General features: G+C 44.1%; 1 protein-coding gene across 1 annotated transcript in view; it reads right to left on the reverse strand.

Annotated features, from left to right (window-relative positions):
- LOC132407260 (probable voltage-dependent N-type calcium channel subunit alpha-1B) overlaps positions 1 to 19810 on the reverse strand; it is a 547279-nt gene that overhangs the window by 154421 nt on the left and 373048 nt on the right. The window contains exon 25 of the mRNA XM_059993521.1: positions 7228 to 7239. Within this exon, the coding sequence (XP_059849504.1) occupies positions 7228 to 7239 (12 nt within the window). The remainder of the gene's footprint in view (positions 1 to 7227; positions 7240 to 19810) is intronic.

The following is a 19810-nucleotide window of genomic DNA, read 5'->3' on the forward strand; positions in this document are numbered from 1 at the left end:
TAGATGATATTGTTTTCAAAGACTTTTAAATCTTACCTCCCAGATCCCTCTGCTATGTAATCTACATTTTCATTTTATCTAAATTTACATACCCTCTCTCGGCTTCTTCGCTATCATTTGACGGATCTTTACATATTGCTGAATATCAATAACTACTATATCCAAAGTAAAGCAATTGACAAACATTGACTCTTTTGAAAATATTGAGTCAATTTGACAACACTGACCCCTTTTACGCTCTGAGTCAGTACATCATATTGTCACTTCTATGTCCTTCACGTTTCAGTCAGGTACGGCCGCTTCATTCTGCATGCATTCGAATTCCAGATTTAATTATATCCGTGCATTTAGATTTCATGGCTGGCATGGTGGAATTCAAACTCTAGTCCCTGCATCCATGCTCCAGGCAAGTGGAGCTGAGTAATGCTTCCATCCTGCCATCGGGTAGCAACTTAATGATCTATTATTCAGGGGGTACTTCTCTGCTGATTTGTGCATTGGTAATGCTGAGCTCTGTTCTCTTGCTGCTATTTCCACAGCAAAGTTTGGGCCAATTTCAATAAAAGCAAAGATTGATAGGTAACAATAGATTACCTTAACCAGATCAACATCAGAATTATATTCAAACCTGCTCCCATGTCGGTGAGACCAACATATATAATGACACAGTTAATCCACTTCACCTTTCATCAAGTATTGACCAGAAAGGGTGGAAAAGAGAGTGATTAATTTTGAAATTTAAATTCAGGCAAGCTAGATCTCAAGATTGTTCATCATCATAACAACAGGACCAGATTTGCAAAATAAATAATAAGTAAATAAATAACACACAGTGACATTTTTAATGAAATTAATTACATGCTGTGCAAAGTGGATGCACTCTCACGGTGAAGTAGAGAGGGATTATGTCTGGGGTCAGATTATTCACGAATATAAAGGAAAAGCTTTCTAATAAATGAATTCATACCCATTCTATCTACTCCAAGTTCCAATCCATTAGTTTTCAAAGAATAGACTTCATATTAACATGCAATTAATTTCTGGAATGCAGAGTTAGAGTATTGTTGCAAATGGAAGTCCAATTTATTGCCTCAAATTTCTGTCCACGCTTCTGCTAAACTGTATAACCAATTTCCCACTGCTTGGAGGCTCCAATGTCATAATTTAAGAAGTTGTAACTGATTTGACTGCTGGAGGCTAGTTGTTTGCTGTAATGAGATTTGAGAGCAGTGGAAAGCAAGCCAAGCAAAAAAGTGTGGAGAGACTTCCTTGCATTGATCTTCATAGCAACACAGAGGAAGGTCTAATTCAGCACTGGGTATTCTAACCAGCATTCACTACACACCAACAAACACTATAAGACCATAAGACATAGAAGCTGAATTAGCCTATTCACCCATCGAGTCTTCCCTGCCATTCCATTATGGCTGATTTTTATTATCTCTGTCAACCCAATTCTCCTGCCTTCTCCCTGCAACCTTTGACGCCCTGACTAATTAAGAACCTATCAACCTCCAGTTTGAATATACACAATGACTTGGCCTCCACAGCTGCCTGGCTCCACCACCCTTTGGCTAAAGAAATTCCTCCTCATCTCCATTTTAAATGAACATCTCTCTATTCTGAGGCTGTGCCTTCTGGTCCTATACTCCCTATAAGAAACGTTCTCTCCAAATCCACTCTGTCTAGGCCTTTCAATATTCGAGAGGTTTCAATGAGATATTCCCTCATTCTTCTAAACTCCAGTGAGCAGAGGCTCAGAGCCACCAAACGCTCTTCATGTTAACCCTTTCATTCCTGGAACTATTACTGGTAACCGTCTCTGGACCCTTTCTAATTCCAGCCCACCTTTTCATAGATAAGGGGCCCAAAACTGCTCACAATACTCCAAGTGCGATCAGACTGATGTCATTTAAAGCCTCGGCATTACATTCTTGATTTTATATTCTAGTCCTCTCAAAATGAATGCTAACATCGCATTTACCTTCCTTACCACTGAGTCACCCTACAAGTTAACCCTCAGGGAATCCTGCACAAAGACTCCCAAGACACATTGCAACTGACTTTTGATTTTTTTTTCCCTGTGTTTAGAAAATAATCTATGCCTTTTTCCTTCTACCAAAGTGTATAACCACACACTTCCTTACACTATATTCCATCTGTCACTTCTTTGCCATTCTCTTAATCTGTCTAAGTCCTTCTGCAGACCATCTGCTTCTTCAACACTACTTACAGCTCCACCTGTCTTCTCATCGTCTGCAAACTTGGTCACAGAGACATCAATTCCATCATCCAAATCATTGACATGTGAAAAGAAGTGGTACCAACATTGACCCCCATGGAACACCACTGATCAATGGCATTCAACAAGAAAAGGCCCCCTTTATTCCCAGTCTTTGCCTCCTGCCAGTCAGCCAGTCTTCTACCATGCTACCATCTTTCCTGTAATCCCATCACACCTTATCTTGTTAAATAGTTTCATGTCTGGCAACTTGTCAAAGGCCTTCTGAAAAGCTAATTAAACAACACCCACTGACTTTCCTTTGTCTATCCTGCCTGTTATTTCCTCAAAGAATTCCAACAGAATTGTCAGGGAAGACATTCCCTTAAGGAAACTATGCTGACTACAGCCTATTTTATCATGTGCCTCCAAGTGATGACCCCCTCCTGTTAGATTGTTTGTGGTAACTTACTTTTTATTCTTTCTACTTCTCTCCTACTATCTATACCTGTCTACTTGTAATGCTACTGTGACACTGTAACTTCTTTTGGGATCAATAAAGTATCTATCTATCTAAACCAAAACCTCATTCTTAACAATGGACTCCAACTTCTTCCCAACCACCGAATGCTGTCATTTCCCCTCCCTTGCATTTGTTTACTCATTTACACAGACTTCACACACAAAACAAATAAATAACCATCTTATTTGCAAAATTCCAGCCATTAAAACCTTTAAAGCTGTATTCGTACTGGTATCTCAGCATATCGCAGAAGCACTGGCCCAAAAATAGGAGACACAGGTCCAGAAATTGATTACTGGTTTGGATGGGGTAAAGAAAGGAAAGCTGTGCCCAACAAAAGATGGTTGAAGGACAATGGGGACACAGATTTAAAGTTCACAGCATCATTGAGAACTTTCAAGAGAGAGTGGTATGTGCACCTCCAAAAGAACAAGTTCTATGTTTAAAAGGGGAATAAGCCAAGAGGAATGGGACTGTTGGGGTGTGGTATTGATGAGATGGACCAAAAGGTCGACTTCCCGCCATAACTATAGAAGTACTTGTTAGCTCAGTCAGCATTGAAAAGAAGTGCACCTGTTCTGGCTGACAGCCTTTTGCAGTAATCCCTTGAATGGCCCTACCAGCACCATTACCCTTCTTTACTGCTCTCCACCCTCAATGCATAGCCAGCATTTTCCATATCTTTGCTTTCTTTGACTTGGAAGCCAAAACATTTGTAGAACAGTATAAACCCTGGTAGGTGCAACTGGTCACCATGTTATCCATTTGTCCTTCATTCTCTAGTTGCTATCTCACCCAGCAATATCACTCGTCTAACTATCTAATAGAACAGAGACATTCAAATACGGGAAATGTCTATGTCTTTTTAAGCTACCAGTATTGCATGTAGGCAACAGGTCCTTTAGCCATCATGTCTACACCAACAATTAATCACCCATTCACATTAATTGATCCCAGATTTCACCACTCCCGTGCAACATTAGGGGCCACTTACACAGCCAGTTAACCTACTAGTATGCACTTCTAGGTTGTGTGAGGAAACCAGAATACCTAGAGGAATCCCACGAGGTCATACAGAGAACGTAGCAAAAATATCACGGCAGTGCTCAGTTGTGACAGATGGAGAACTCGTCTAGTGGGGCGTTATGGGTGGAACTGAGAAGTAAGAAAGGTGTGACCCATTAATGGGGTTATATTACAGGCCACCGAACAGATCCAGGGATTTAGAGGAACAAATTTGTTGAGAGGTTGCAGAATGTTGCAAGAAAAATAAGGTTGTTATAGTCGGTTATTTTAACTTTCCACATATTGACTGGGATTCCCATATTGTAAAAGGACTTGATGGGATAGAGTTCATGATATGTGTTCAGGAAAGCTTCCTTCATCACTATGTGGAATTCCAAATGAGAGAATGTGTGATCTGCTCTTAGGCAGGTGACAAAAGTTTGTGTAGGGGAACACCTTGTATCTAGTGATCATAATGCCATTAGTTTCAAAGTAAATATGGAAAAAGATAGACAACACACACAAAATGCTGGTGGAACGCAGAAGGCCAGGCAGCATCTATAAGGAGAAGCACTGTCGACGTTTTGGGCCGAGACCCTTCGTCAGGTCTAACTGAAAGGAGAGATACTAAGAGATTTGGAATGTGATTGGCAAAAGTGATAGAGAGCTGGAGAAGGGAAAGGATCATGGGACGGGAGGCCTCGGGAGAAAGAAGTTGGGGGGGGAAAGCACCAGAGGGAGATGGAGAACAGGCAGAGTGATGGGCAGAGAGAGAGAGAAAAAACAACAACTAAATATGTCAGGGATGGGTTAAGAAGGGGAGGAGGGGCATTAACGGAAATTAGAGAAGTCAATGTTCAAAGATAGGTCAGGTCTGCAGGTTGAAATTCTAAATTGGAGCAAAGCCAATATTGATCGTTTCAGAAAGGATATGGCAAGTGTGGATTAGGAGAGGCTGTTTTCTGGCAAAAGTGTACTTGGTAAGTGGGAGGCCTTCCAAAGTGAAATTTTGGGAGTACAAAGCTTGTATTTGCCTTTTAGAATAAAAGGTAAAGATAACAGTTGTGGGGTGACTTGGTTTTCCAGAGTTATTGAAACCCTGGTTAAGAAAAAAGGAGGTGCACAGCAGGTATATGCAGATAGGAACAAATGGGGTGCTTATGGAGTATAAGAAATGCAAGAGAACATTTAATAAAGAAATCAGGAGGGCTAAAAGGCACGAGGTTGCCCTAGTAAACAAGTTGAAGGAGAATCCCAAGGAATTCCACAGATGTGTTAAGAGCAAAAGGATTGCAAGGGACAAAATTAATCCTCTGGAAGATCAGAATGGTAATCAATGTGTGGAGCCAAAAGAGATGGGGGAGATCTTAATTTTTATTTTGCATTTGTATTTACTTAGGAGCCAGGGCCCTAGCAGAGATACTTAAATCATCTTTAACAACAAGTGAGGTTCCAGAAGGTTGGAGGAGAGCAAAAGATGTTCCACTGTTCAAGAAAAGCTCTAAAAATAAACCAGGAAACTAATGGGAAGTTATTGGAAGGTTTTCTAAGGGACCAGATATACAATTATTTGGATAGACATGAACTGAATAAGGATAGGCAGCATGGCTCTGTGCATTCTAGGTCATGTCCAACCAATCTTATAGAGGTAGTAGATGGTTGCCTCTCTGACTGGAGGCCTTAGACTAGTGGAGTGCCACACTGATCACTGCTGGGCCCATTGTTGTTTGTCTTCCATATGAATGATCTGGATGATAATGTGGTCAACTGGATCAGCAAGTTTGCAGATGACAACAAGATTAAGGGTGTAGCGGACGCGAGGACAGCTATCATGGCTTGCAGAGGGAGCTGGACCGGCTGGAAAATGGGTTGAAAAATGGCAGATGGAATTTAATGCAGACAAGTGTGAGGTCTTGCACTTCAGTAGGACCAACCAGGGTAGATCTTACACAATGAATGGTTGGGTATTGTGTGGCAGAACAAAGGGATCTGGGAATACAGGTCCATAATTCATTGAAAATAGAGTCACAGATAGGTAGGGTCATAATGAAAGCGTTTGGCATATTGGCCTTCATAAATCAAAGTATTGAGTACAAGAGATAGGATGTTATGTTGAAGTTGCATTAGACATTGGTGAGGCCTAATTTGGAGTATTGTGTGCAGTTTTAGTCATCAACCTACAGGAAACGTGCAAACAAGGTTGAAAGAGTACAGTGAAAATTTACAAGGATGTTGTCAGGTCTGGAGGACCTAAGTTATTAGGAAAGATTGAACTGACTAGGACTTTATTCTTTAGAGTGTAGAAGTTTGAGAGAAGATTTGATAGAGGTATATAAAATTATGAGGGGTACAGATAGGGTAAATGCAAGCAAGATTTTTCCACTGAAACTGGGTGGGACCTCACACATAGATCATGGGTTAAGAGTGAAAGGTGAAAATTTTAAGGGGAACATGAAAAGAAACTTCTTCACTCAGAGGGTGGTGAGAGTGTGGAATGAGCTGCCAGTACAAGGGGTGCATGCAAGCTCAATCTCAACGGTTAAGAGAAGATTGGATAGGGATATGGATGGTAGGGGTACAGAGGGCTATAGTCCCAGTGCAGGTCGACAGAAGTAAGCAGTTTAAATGGTTCAGCACCGACTAGATGGGCCGAAGAGCCTGTTTCTGTCCTATACTTTTCTATGACCTTATCATTCCACACAGTCAGGATTGAACCCGTTCATTGGTGCTGAGGCAACAGCTCTTTAGGTTCAGGTTCTGCAAAAATACACATTTGAAAGCAAATTCCTTCTTTGGGATAGCATATTTCATTTTCAATGTAGATCTCATAATGTGAATTGAAATGGCTCTGATATGAGTTAACGAGGGTTCATAATTATTATTGCCATTGGAGCTGTCACTCACCCTGAGTGAAATACCTGGTTGGGCGTCTCTGAAAGGCGGCATAGTTTTAATGTTGACAGTGGCTGATAAGTGTAAAATACAATGGTTTTATTTGAAACTGAATTTTTAAAAATGCAAATAAGATTTTAAAGTGTTTTTTTGACATCAATTATAGAGCTCTGGTCTAGAGAAAGGTAACATTATCAGAATGCTTCCAAAGCCTCTGTTTCAGAGGGCTGTTTTAAAGTCAAGTTGCGAGATTTAAAAAAAATACAATAACAAATATAATATAAATAAGACGCCAAATGAGAGCGGATGACCGATGACCAATTTTACCTTGGTGTGGACTATTTTAACTCATTTTCTAAAAGAACTCCCATATTCTTAAAAGCAGTTTTCAACAGGTATCATCTCACATTGATTAATGAACGTGAGCACATGAACCGTTTATGCATTAGAGCCACAGGAGTGCAAAATATCGTTTTAAGCATTCAACACATATGTATATGCAATTACTCACTCACAGACTGGTGCAATTAACACAGAGTTACAGCATCCAGGCTCACATGAACATCGACTTAAATGATGTACTTACCCGAGGAAACTCCTACCCCGGCACGAGGAGGGAAAGAGGGAAAAAAAACACAATCAGTTACAAATCAAAGTGAACAGCAGGAAAATGATCATTACTTTATGCAATTGTTCATTACTCTTGTGACTGGGTGAGGCTTTGGTTGGCAAAAGTGGCCTTTTCATCTCAGGGTTTGTGTTTGAATACAAGCCAGACAGATGGGAAGGGAACTATCAATGCTGAGGTTCAATGGGCTTGTGCAAGATGAACTTCACAGAATATGCAAGAGTGCTGCTCAAAATTCAACGGTGCAGTTGCAAACAGTTCTCAGAAGGACACAAGATTATCTGACTGGAGCATGAGGCTGCACAATCATCATCACCTGCCTGACTGTCTGTCAACACCAACACAAGTCATTCCCCAATTTCCTGCAACAATTCAAACCATCCAAACAATTAATCACAGTGTTTCAGTACTGAAATAATAGAATCATTTTACACAGAAGGAAGCCATTCAGTCCACTGAATCAATGCTCCCTTCTGCTAGAACAATCTCAGGCCTGTGCACACACACAAACTGTTGGAATAACTCAGCAGGTCAGGCAGCATCTAAGGAGGGGAATGAACAGTTGACGTTTCGAGTCAAAACCCTTCATCGGTACTGTAAAGAAAGGAGATGGGTCTCCTGGCTCTTTCGTCTTCATTCTGTAGGTTATTATCTCAACAAAAACAAATAATCTACTGGAGGAATTCATTTGGTCATGCAGCAACTGTGGGGTGAAAAGAAACTGCCGGTGTTTTGGGGTGATTGCTGGATTGATGACAGCTGAAGTCTGGAGGGTAGATGGGCAGATTGGAGGGGGTAGGTTGGAGCTGAGAGACAGAAGCAGGTGGGTGAAAGATGAAGGCGGACAAAACTAACACAGATAGAACCTGGTGAAGGAAAGACAGCTGCTTGAAGGCAATTGGCAGAAACACGAAGGGCTACCAGTGTTGGAATGTGATCAGTAACGAAGTTGAAAACTGGAGAGATGTTGGCAGATGGAACCAGTTGAGGGAGTGGAAATCTGGTAGGTATCATTCTCTCAGCTGCATTTCCAGCTGTCTTTCGAAAACGATTATTTAATTCCGCAGTGGACATAAGATCCAAGTTTGCCTGAGTAAGATGTTTTATTCCATGTTCCCTGTGTAAGTTTTGAATGCAAAGCAACATATATACTACTCCCTTCACTCCTTTTTTTCCTTTATCCCACTGGCCTCTTCAACCCTTCCATCTCCTTTTCCACTCCCCACCCACCTGCTCAGTCACACATTTCTCCCTCTAGGTCCCCTCATTCCCTTTACTTCATTGTCCACTGTCTTCACCTATCAGAGTCCATCTTCTTCAGACCTTTGTCACTTCCACCTATCACCTTGCAGCTTCTGACATCGCCTCCGTTGTCACCCCTTCCCCATCTACCTATTACCATCCTCACTTGGATCCAACTCTCATCTGCAAGCTCTTGCTGCACCTCTTCCCTCCACCTTTTATTCTGGCCATCTCTCATTCCAGACCTAATGAAGGGTCTCGACCCAAAAGATAACTTATCTCCCTCCATAGATGCTGCCCGACCCACTGAGTTCTTCCAGTTTTTTATGTGTTACACTATACTACCTGCATTGTGTAAGCAGGTGGATATTATAGAGGGGGCGAGGGAAGTGGGGAATTGATGATTGAAAGAAGATCACCAACAACTATCCCGCAGCTTAATAACTTAATTAAAGAAAAGGTTAACAAAGCTCTGGGGTTTATGCCTGGATGGATAGAAACAAAAAGCAAGCACGCAATGCCAAACTTCTCGCTGCCTCGGTAAAGCAGTCTGCAAAATCAAAGACCCACCCACCTTCTCCCATTGGGCAAAAGGATACAAAAGGTTCAAGGACAGCTTCTATCCTGCTGTTAATTGGACTACTGAATGATTCCCTCATGTGATAAGATGGACTCTTGACCTCACAATGTACCTCATTATAACCTTACTCTGTATTGTCTACCTGCACTGAACTTTGTCTGAAACTGTTACACTTCCAAGACAGCGCTATATTTCATTAGGGGTTTGAGTAACTTCGGTTTGTCAACTAAAACTCTCAAAAACTTCTACAAGTGTACTGTGGAGAGCATTCTGACTGGCTACATCACCATCTGGTGTTGGGGGGAGTGGTGTTACTGCACATGATCGAAATAAGTTGCAGAATCTCCTAAAATTACTCAGCTCCATCATGGGTACCAGCCTTTGTAGTAACCAAGACATCTTTAAGGAGCAGTGCCTTAGGAAGGCAGCGTCCATCATTAAGGATCCCCACCACCCAGGCCATGCCCTCTTCTCACTGTTACCATCGGGAAGGAAGTACAGAAGCCTGAAAGAACACACTCAATGATTTAGGAACAGCTTTCTCCCCTCAGCCATTCAATTTATGAATGGACACTGAACCCATGAATACTACCTCACTACTTCTTTCTGGGTTTTTTTGTGTTACGTATGTTAACTATTATATATGTATACTTAAAGTAACTCAGTTTTCTCTCTCTCTCTCTCTCTCTATATATATATATATATCCAAGGATACTTAAAGAGGTCTGTGATATATACAAACCCTTAACATGGATTTTCCAAAAGTCATTGAAGACTGGTGAAATTCCTGAATGGGCTAATGTTGTCCCAGGATATAAGAAGGGTGACTTATATCACTCTAGTTAGCTTAAAGTGTATCAAGGAGGAGGTTAAGTGTATTAGGAAAAATAATAGGGTGTTAAATTATGCAGAGAAGGACTCTTAACTCATATTTTGGTAAAGTATTTGCTTGTGAAGATGTTAGCAAGATGTCAGTAAGTGTAGAGAAAAATAAGGTTGTTTTAAGTGACTTAGAGATCTTAGAAAGTGAGGTCCTGCCTCAGCTGACCAGTACGCTTAACGTGCATTGCAGGTAAGAAACAATAATAAAGAATGAGATGGAAAAGCATCTGGTAAGAACAGGCACGGTAGCAGACAGCCAGCATGGATTCAGAAAGGGGAAATCATGTTTTTCCAAGTTGTTGTTTGATGAAGAGGCACCTGAAATTTATGATGACAATAGAGAGGTTGATATCATTTACTTGGATTTTCAGAAGGCTTTTCACAAGGTACCCCCATGAGAGGTTATTAATCAAATTACAGGAGGCAGGGATTCAGGGTAAGGTGTGTGAATGGGTGCAGAATTGACTCAAAAACAAACAATGAGTTATGCTGAGAGGATCATTTTCACACCTAGAAGATGTTGGAAGTGGGGTTCTGCAGGGACCGGTTTTGGAACTGCTGCTGTTTTTAATTTTCATTAATGATTTACAAATAAACTAGTAAAGATTGTTAATGACACAAAATTGGGGGGGGGGGGAAGGCTGATAACATTCAGGCAGCAGAATCAATACAGTTAGTTCTAAACAAAATCCAGATGTGGGGAGATAAACGGCAGATGAAATTTAATACAAATAAATGTAAAGTATTATATATAGAAAGTAGAAATATTAGATATAAATATCCAATGGGGGTGGGGTCTTGAGTTAAAAAGTGCACTGTATGCAAAGGATTTGGACATCCTGGAATACTCATCACTATCAACATCTAGACAATGAACAGAGTGATTAGGAAGTCAGATAGAATGTTGGTCTATATAAGGCACCCAGTGGAGTTAAAGTCTAGAGACGTTCTCCTTAAGCCGTGTTATGTGCTTGTGAGACCACACCTTGAATACCGTGTACAATTTTGGCCGCTATATTGTGTGAGGGATGTGAGGGCACTGGAGAGAGTTCAGAGAAGGGTGACTAGACTCATTCCAGTGTAGGATAGAAACTATGAAGAAAGATGGCAAGAATTAGATGTTTTTAGCCTAGGTAGATGTAGAATGAGAGGAGATGTGATAGAAGTGTTCAAAATCATTAAGGGTATAAGAAAGGGGGATGCCAGCCGCTGCTTCAAGATTAATCCATCAATGAGAATGGTCACGGGCAGATTTCAGACTAACATCAGGAAGCAGTTCTTTACACAGCGAGCTGTGGACACATGGGACAAACTATCTAGTCGTGTAGTTGAGAGTAGTACCTTGGAGACTTTCAAATCTAATCTCGATGGTTATTTCAACACACTATGTGAATGGGAATTTGACAAGCATTTTGGGCTGAATGGCTTGTTCTTGTTAAAAACTTTCTAATCTTCTAATGTTCTAAAAGTATGCAAACCAGTAGAGCATCAAAAAATTAAATTTGCACAAGCAGTGGAGCACCGATAAAAAGATAATACATTTGAGTAAGCCAGCAGAGTGGACAAGAAAACGTAAATACCTGCAAGCTCGTGGAACACAAGGAAAATATAAAGTTCTGGTTGCAGGACAGCCTATTAACATTTCGAGATTGCAGTCGAAGCAATAAAAAGTATGCACAAATTAATGGCCAGTCATGAAACTTACTAAGAACTCTTACCTAAATGAAAAGTTTAAGTTTGATAAGATTATTAAAAAAGTCTGAGGAAAAATACCAACAATGATAAGTTTATTAAGAAAAAGGCACAAGATCCAGAAAATGCCTGCTACTGCTTTAGAGATAAGACTGTGTGGTTGATTTGACTGAATGTGTGAGTGATTGAAAGAGTTAAAAGGACAAGTAAAGTCTTTTCCTAATTGAAAGGAACACAAAACATGCAATAAATTACAAAAGCAACATGATAGAGACAATAGAATGTCTACAGAGCAAATCTTTGCATTAACTGAACGAGTGGAACAACATGATAAAATCGATGTGTATTGTCCAGAGTTTCGAAGCGAACTGAAACAAAATGGAAACGCACAACTGCAACTTCAAGTGGGTGGTCCTGCTAATGACTCTTCCAGCGACACCACTGCTGGTGCTCTGCCCAGGAAAACACCAAATTTCTGAAGCAGTTCCGAGGAACTACAGCTCACATCGAACAGTCTCCCTATACAACGTCACCATTGAACACTGGAGAATTAGAGCCTGCGTTGGATAGTCTCCTGATGCAGCAGAACCATCTGAGTTCCGGGGAATTACAGGATAAACATGACAGGGACTCTACAGCCGCCCCCGTCGACTCAAGTAAGAGCAAGGGAGCAAGATGGTGCTGGTGACTAATGGTGATGTTTTGCAGACAGCTCACAAAACTACTAGATATTCTGGTAGATATACTTCTGAACTGTGATTGCTGCAGTCTACAGCTTGTAATTTGCCTTCTAATGATAAACTTTTGAATAGACTAACCAATCTGGTGCTTTAGTGATCTCCTGGGGGATTTAGCGAACTAGACTCTTGAGAGTGCAAATAGGGCCCAGGTGGCCATCACTTGGGGCGGATCCTGCGTCAAGCCCAGATAGCAAAAGATGAACGCACGGTCAGCTCCATTGCTCCCCGCCAGATTAAAGCGTCGAGCAAGATTAAAATCATCGAGGACGAGAGCAGAAAATGAACGAGTGTTCAGCGACGTCTGCCTGCATTTGACTGGTCTTTCTCTCTCTTTTCTCACTCCTACCGTCGGGCGGGAGGTGCAGGGGTCTTGGGTCTCAGACCACCAGGTTTGGGAGCAGTTGTTGCCCTGCAGACACTGGGCTTCACTCGCCACAGCGCTGAATGGAATCCACAGCAATGGACTCACTTTTGGGGACTTTTTGCTGTGGGGGGGGTTCATTATCTTGTTGCTGCTTGTGTGTGGGAAGGGGCCTTGGGGGTTCTAATGTTTAACTGTCATTCATTCTTTGGGTACTCCCGTTTTCGAAGATGGTTGTGAAGAAAAATAATTTCAGGATGTATATTGTATACATTTCCCTTACATTAAATGTACCTATTGATTTGTCCACTTCCACACATTGGATACATGGCAGACTTGTGTGTGTTCCTTCAGAGTGAATTCTATTGCATTTCTTTATTTTGTGGTTGCCTGCAAGAAGATCAATCCCAAGGTTGTATATGATATACATACTTTGATAATACATTTGAACTTTGAATTTTGAACTTCCAAGTGAGAATGACAAAGATGAAACAGTAAGTTTGACAGCTATGTCACAGCTCGCTCCATTAAAGATCAAGGGAGTGAAGACACACAGGACTGACCATAAAGCCATTGTTAATTCATGTATTGACAAGCTAGTGTCAGATTCATCAATGATTGCTCAACCACTCAACAATCTGCTGAAGAACAGTAAGTGCTCAGATGACCCTGAGACTTCTCATGAAGAACAACTGTAAGTTTTCAAACTTTGAAGGTGAGATTGCATACTGCAATTGCATGAAGAACCCTGATACAGGTAAATCATTTACCCGGTATATCAATGAGAAACACACAACATGCTTCTTGTGTCCTTAAATCAAGGAAACGGAGACTGACGGGATCCTTTTGTTTTTAACTCTGCCAAAGATCCGGTTCTGTACATTGATGGCTCCGCAACGATTGAGAGAGGAATGTGAACGGTTGCTTCTGAAATTGAAATGCTGGCGTCAGGAAGCAAGGCTCCTGGTACAACGCCCACCACCACCACAGGCAGAACTAAAAGCTTTGATTGAAGCCTGTAAGTTGGCAGAAGGAAGATCAGCTAATATCTGCAGTGATTCTTGATAAAACTTTGGAAACTTCTGGAGACAAGATGATTTCTTACTGCTGTAGTAAACCCAATCAAGAATGGCCAACTTGTACATGGACTTAAGGACGTCATACAACTGCTGTCAGAAGTTGCTGTATTAAAATGTCAAAGTTCCACCAAAATGACTGGAGTGGAAAAGTGTGAAATGCATTCAGGGATGAAACTGCAAAAAGCCAGCAGGGGAAAGAGTAAAAGAAGGACTGAGAGCATATACAGTGAGCCCAACAACTGGAATCATGGAAACAAAGCTGAACTCTGTATCACAGATGAACGTAGCAGACATTCGTGAGAAGCAAATTCAATGCTCCAATTAGAAAAAGAGGTTCCGGATGGAGAATGGTGAGAGGTTAAACAGTGATGGAGATATGGCACTAGACTGGTAGCCCCAACTACATTGTTTCCTCATCTAGCACAGCAAATACACTCTACATGACATATTGGAATGCAAAAGATGATCTACAGATTCTCCCAGTTGTTGTGGAATCCGAGGTTCAGGGCACACGCACAGTAAATGACTGAAGTATGCACGTTGTGCTAGAAAACAAATCCTGGAACAGCGGAAGAGCTACCACAATTAGTTCTTCTGTCCCAACTATTTTATACTTACAAGTGAACAACATTATTTAGCCAAAGTGTTAAGCATACTCAGATGTACTGGTAATAGTGGACGAGTTTTCAAGATGGGTGGAGGCTATTCCAGCAAGGAAAGCCGCTGCCACAGACACAGCAAATACCTTGAGTAAGGACGATATTCCTCGATGGGGATTGACATGTCACATTGATTCTGATCAAGGAACACATTTTACTGACAGCGATTGTCAGGGATTATGTCGACTGATGAACGTTGTCTTTTCATTTTCCACATCATCAGGATAAGTCAAACAAATGAACGGAATCATCAAAGAACAATTGTCTTAAGTATTGTGAGGAAGGTACACCATGGCCTATGCTCTTCACATGGTCATATGTAGCATCAGAGCAAGCCCAAACAAGAAAACTAAACTTTGTCTATTTGAAGTGTTAACAGGATATCCTATGCTGGGAGCACCTGATCTCAGAGACACTGATATACACATTACGGCAGACAGTTGGGTGAAATTAACTCAAGTTGTCACTTTCGTTTCCCAACCGGCTTTTGCTGCTTGGATTGATCCAACAGATGGAGGACAGACCCTGGCTCCTGGTGAATGGGTCTGGATTAAGAAATCACATAAGGAACCACTGGGAGCTTGATGAGAAGGTCCTTAACAAATGGCTGCTAATTACCAACTCGGCAGAGAAAACAGAACATACAAGTAAATGGATACACATCAGACACTGCAAGCAGGCTGAAGTGCGTACTTTCTTATCGGTTGCCTCTTATCTATATATTTGATTGGAATTTTTCTTAACTGGTATAAAAATAGATGTTTTATGTTAGATGGAGTCCTTGTGCCTTTGTCTCTCAAATAGTAGACCCCTGTCTCTGTTTTGCTCACTCTCTCTGTTTTATTAGCTCTTAATAAAACAATCGGCATGCAACAAGTTTTGTGTTTGTTTCCTGATTTATAAAAGAACCTTAGATCAAAGGCACCAGAATCCAACAAGGATTTGACAATATGGCCACAATCTGGAGGATTCACCAAAGCACAACACAATAAAACTGCAAACTGTTTCTAATGAAGAAATTCATAAAGCTATCGCCAAACGACACAAAATAAACAGAGCAATTTGTTTATGAGATGCTTGAGATGGTGCTGGAATATTTGCCAAGAGCCTCTGAAAGCATTAAAAATTGTGTAGGAATACGCACGCACAATTGTGGAATTGAATTTTATATATTAAGAAGTTTCATATCATTTGATGTTCACATATCCAGAATCTCCCTTTTGACTCCAGCTGTGTAAAACAGGAATCGAAGCACTTAGGTATTCTGTATCAACTAGGTCACACTAAGCACACAAGGTCAAATTTGTAAACCACATGGTCATCCTCTGTCCTCAACTCTGTGCAATGATAACTATGCTTTTTCAGTTCCTCAGTAATTCTTCTTTTCTTGCCCAAGCCCAAACAATGGCTGCAATTGGTTGGCTACCGAACTTAGATTTCTCGTTACGCTCGCCAATCAGTGCTAGGGGTTATGGTGCTTGAACTACTTCGACTGTGTCGATGACAGGTGATGGCTCAAGTCGTACAGAAAACCAACAGGCCCTTCAGCCCACTGAGTGCATGCTGGTTGTCTGTTACCCCGCTGCACTAATCCCATTTACCAGCACTCACATCAGAGCCTTCTAAGCTTTTGGGATTCAAGTGCTCTCTCAAATACTTCTTCAGTGTTATGAGAATATTTAACTCCAACATCCACTCAGTGTGTTCCAGAAGCCAATGCCCAGAACCTGCGTTTCACTATGGCAAAGACAGCCGAGAACCAGGGGGCATAATTGTACGGTGATTGGTGGGAAGTATAGGGAGGATATCAAGGGTATTTTTTTTTACACAGAGAATGGTGGCTGCCAGGGGTGGTGGTAGAGGCTGATACATGAGGGGCATTTAAGAGACTTTTAGTTAAGACACACGGATGATCGAAAATTGGAATGCTATGTGGGAGGGAAGGGTTGGATTGATCCTAGAGCAGTTAAAAGGTCAGCACAATGTTGTGGGCTGAAGGGCCTGGACTGTGCTGTAATGTTCTATGCTAACTACAGCGAACGGAGAGACGGAATCAGGGGAGGCAACAGACCAGTTGGATAAGAGTTAGGTAGAAGAGCCAGTTTACATGCTGTGTGACTCTAACACCATCTGCAACCCGGATAGAAGCAAGTAAAACCTGACATACGTTCACAGTCAGCATAGAGAGATTGCAATGGATCAGACTGCTTTTCCTCTATGACTTAAAAATGGTATTACTGCTGGAAACGTTTTGCCGTGGCCTGAGATGCTCATTCTGACCTGTTTTGGGGCATTGCACTGTTTGCCTTCCTGTTACACGTCATCTTTGGGGTTCCCTTCCCGGCACACATCATCCCAGGGATTCCCTTCCCGGCACGCATCATCCCAGGGATTCCCTTCCCGGCACGCATCATCCCAGGGATTCCCTTTCCCAGTACACATCATCCCAGGGATTCCCTTCCCGGCATCATCCCAGGGATTCCCTTCCCGACACGCATCATCCCAGGGATTCCCTTCCCGGCATCATCCCAGGGATTCCCTTCCCGGCACGCATCATCCCAGGGATTCCCTTCCCGGCACGCATCATCCCAGGGATTCCCTTCCCGGCATCATCCCAGGGATTCCCTTCCCAGTACACATCATCCCAGGGATTCCCTTCCCGGCACGCATCATCCCAGGGATTCCCTTCCCGGCATCATCCCAGGGATTCCCTTCCCGGCACGCATCATCCCAGGGATTCCCTTCCCGGTACGCATCATCCCAGGGATTCCCTTCCCGGCACGCATCATCCCAGGGATTCCCTTCCCGGCATCATCCCAGGGATTCCCTTCCCGGCACGCATCATCCCAGGGATTCCCTTCCCGGCATCATCCCAGGGATTCCCTTCCCGGCATCATCCCAGGGATTCCCTTCCCGGCATCATCCCAGGGATTCCCTTCCCGGCATCATCCCAGGGATTCCCTTCCCGGCATCATCCCAGGGATTCCCTTCCCGGCATCATCCCAGGGATTCCCTTCCCGGCATCATCCCAGGGGTTCCCTTCCCGGCACGCATCATCCCAGGGATTCCCTTCCCGGCATCATCCCAGGGGTTCCCTTCCCGGCATCATCCCAGGGATTCCCTTTCCCGGCACACATCATCCCAGGGATTCCCTTCCCGGCATCATCCCAGGGATTCCCTTCCCGGCACGCATCATCCCAGGGATTCCCTTCCCGGCATCATCCCAGGGATTCCCTTCCCGGCATCATCCCAGGGATTCCCTTCCCGGCATCATCCCAGGGATTCCCTTCCCGGCATCATCCCAGGGATTCCCTTCCCGGCACACATCATCCCAGGGGTTCCCTTCCCGGCATCATCCCAGGGATTCCCTTCCCGGCACGCATCATCCCAGGGATTCCCTTCCCGGCATCATCCCAGGGATTCCCTTCCCGGCATCATCCCAGGGATTCCCTTCCCGGCATCATCCCAGGGATTCCCTTCCCGGCACACATCATCCCAGGTGTTCCCTTCCCGGCATCATCCCAGGGATTCCCTTCCCGGCACACATCATCCCAGGGATTCCCTTCCCGGCATCATCCCAGGGATTCCCTTTCCCGGTACGCATCATCCCAGGGATTCCCTTTCCCGGTACACATCATCCCAGGGATTCCCTTTCCCGGTACACATCATCCCAGGGATTCCCTTCCCGGCACGCATCATCCCAGGGATTCCCTTTCCCGGTACACATCATCCCAGGGATTCCCTTTCCCGGTACGCATCATCCCAGGGATTCCTTTTCCCGGTACACATCATCCCAGGGATTCCCTTTCCCAGTACACATCATCCCAGGGATTCCCTTCCCGGCATCATCCCAGGGGTTCCCTTCCCGGCATCATCCCAGGGATTCCCTTTCCCGGTACACATCATCCCAGGGATTCCCTTCCCGGCATCATCCCAGGGGTTCCCTTCCCGGCATCATCCCAGGGATTCCCTTTCCCGGTACACATCATCCCAGGGATTCCCTTTCCCAGTACACATCATCCCAGGGATTCCCTTTCCCAGTACACATCATCCCAGGGATTCCCTTTCCCGGCATGCATCCCAGGGATTCCCTTCCCGGCATCATCCCAGGGATTCCCTTTCCCGGTACACATCATCCCAGGGATTCCCTTTCCCAGTACACATCATCCCAGGGATTCCCTTTCCCGGTACACATCATCCCAGGGATTCCCTTTCCCAGTACACATCATCCCAGGGATTCCCTTCCCGGCATCATCCCAGGGATTCCCTTCCCGGCATCATCCCAGGGATTCCCTTCCCGGCACACATCATCCCAGGGATTCCCTTCCCGGCATCATCCCAGGGATTCCCTTCCCGGCACGCATCATCCCAGGGATTCCCTTCCCGGCACGCATCATCCCAGGGGTTCCCTTCCCGGCATCATCCCAGGGATTCCCTTCCCGGCATCATCCCAGGGATTCCCTTCCCGGCATCATCCCAGGGATTCCCTTCCCGGCATCATCCCAGGGATTCCCTTCCCGGCATCATCCCAGGGATTCCCTTCCCGGCACGCATCATCCCAGGGATTCCCTTCCCGGCATCATCCCAGGGATTCCCTTCCCGGTACGCATCATCCCAGGGATTCCCTTTCCCAGTACACATCATCCCAGGGATTCCCTTTCCCAGTACACATCATCCCAGGGATTCCCTTTCCCGGCATCATCCCAGGGATTCCCTTTCCCAGTACACATCATCCCAGGGATTCCCTTCCCGGCACACATCATCCCAGGGATTCCCTTCCCGGCATCATCCCAGGGATTCCCTTTCCCAGTACACATCATCCCAGGGATTCCCTTTCCCGGTACACATCATCCCAGGGATTCCCTTTCCCAGTACACATCATCCCAGGGATTCCCTTTCCCAGTACACATCATCCCATGGATTCCCTTCCCGGCATCATCCCAGGGATTCCCTTTCCCGGTACACATCATCCCAGGGATTCCCTTTCCCAGTACACATCATCCCAGGGATTCCCTTTCCCGGTACACATCATCCCAGGGATTCCCTTTCCCAGTACACATCATCCCAGGGATTCCCTTCCCGGCATCATCCCAGGGATTCCCTTCCCGGCATCATCCCAGGGATTCCCTTCCCGGCACACATCATCCCAGGGATTCCCTTCCCGGCATCATCCCAGGGATTCCCTTCCCGGCACGCATCATCCCAGGGATTCCCTTCCCGGCACGCATCATCCCAGGGGTTCCCTTCCCGGCATCATCCCAGGGATTCCCTTCCCGGCATCATCCCAGGGATTCCCTTCCCGGCAT

Source organism: Hypanus sabinus, chromosome 18, assembly GCF_030144855.1.
Source record: "Hypanus sabinus isolate sHypSab1 chromosome 18, sHypSab1.hap1, whole genome shotgun sequence".
Lineage (NCBI taxonomy): Eukaryota > Metazoa > Chordata > Chondrichthyes > Myliobatiformes > Dasyatidae > Hypanus > Hypanus sabinus.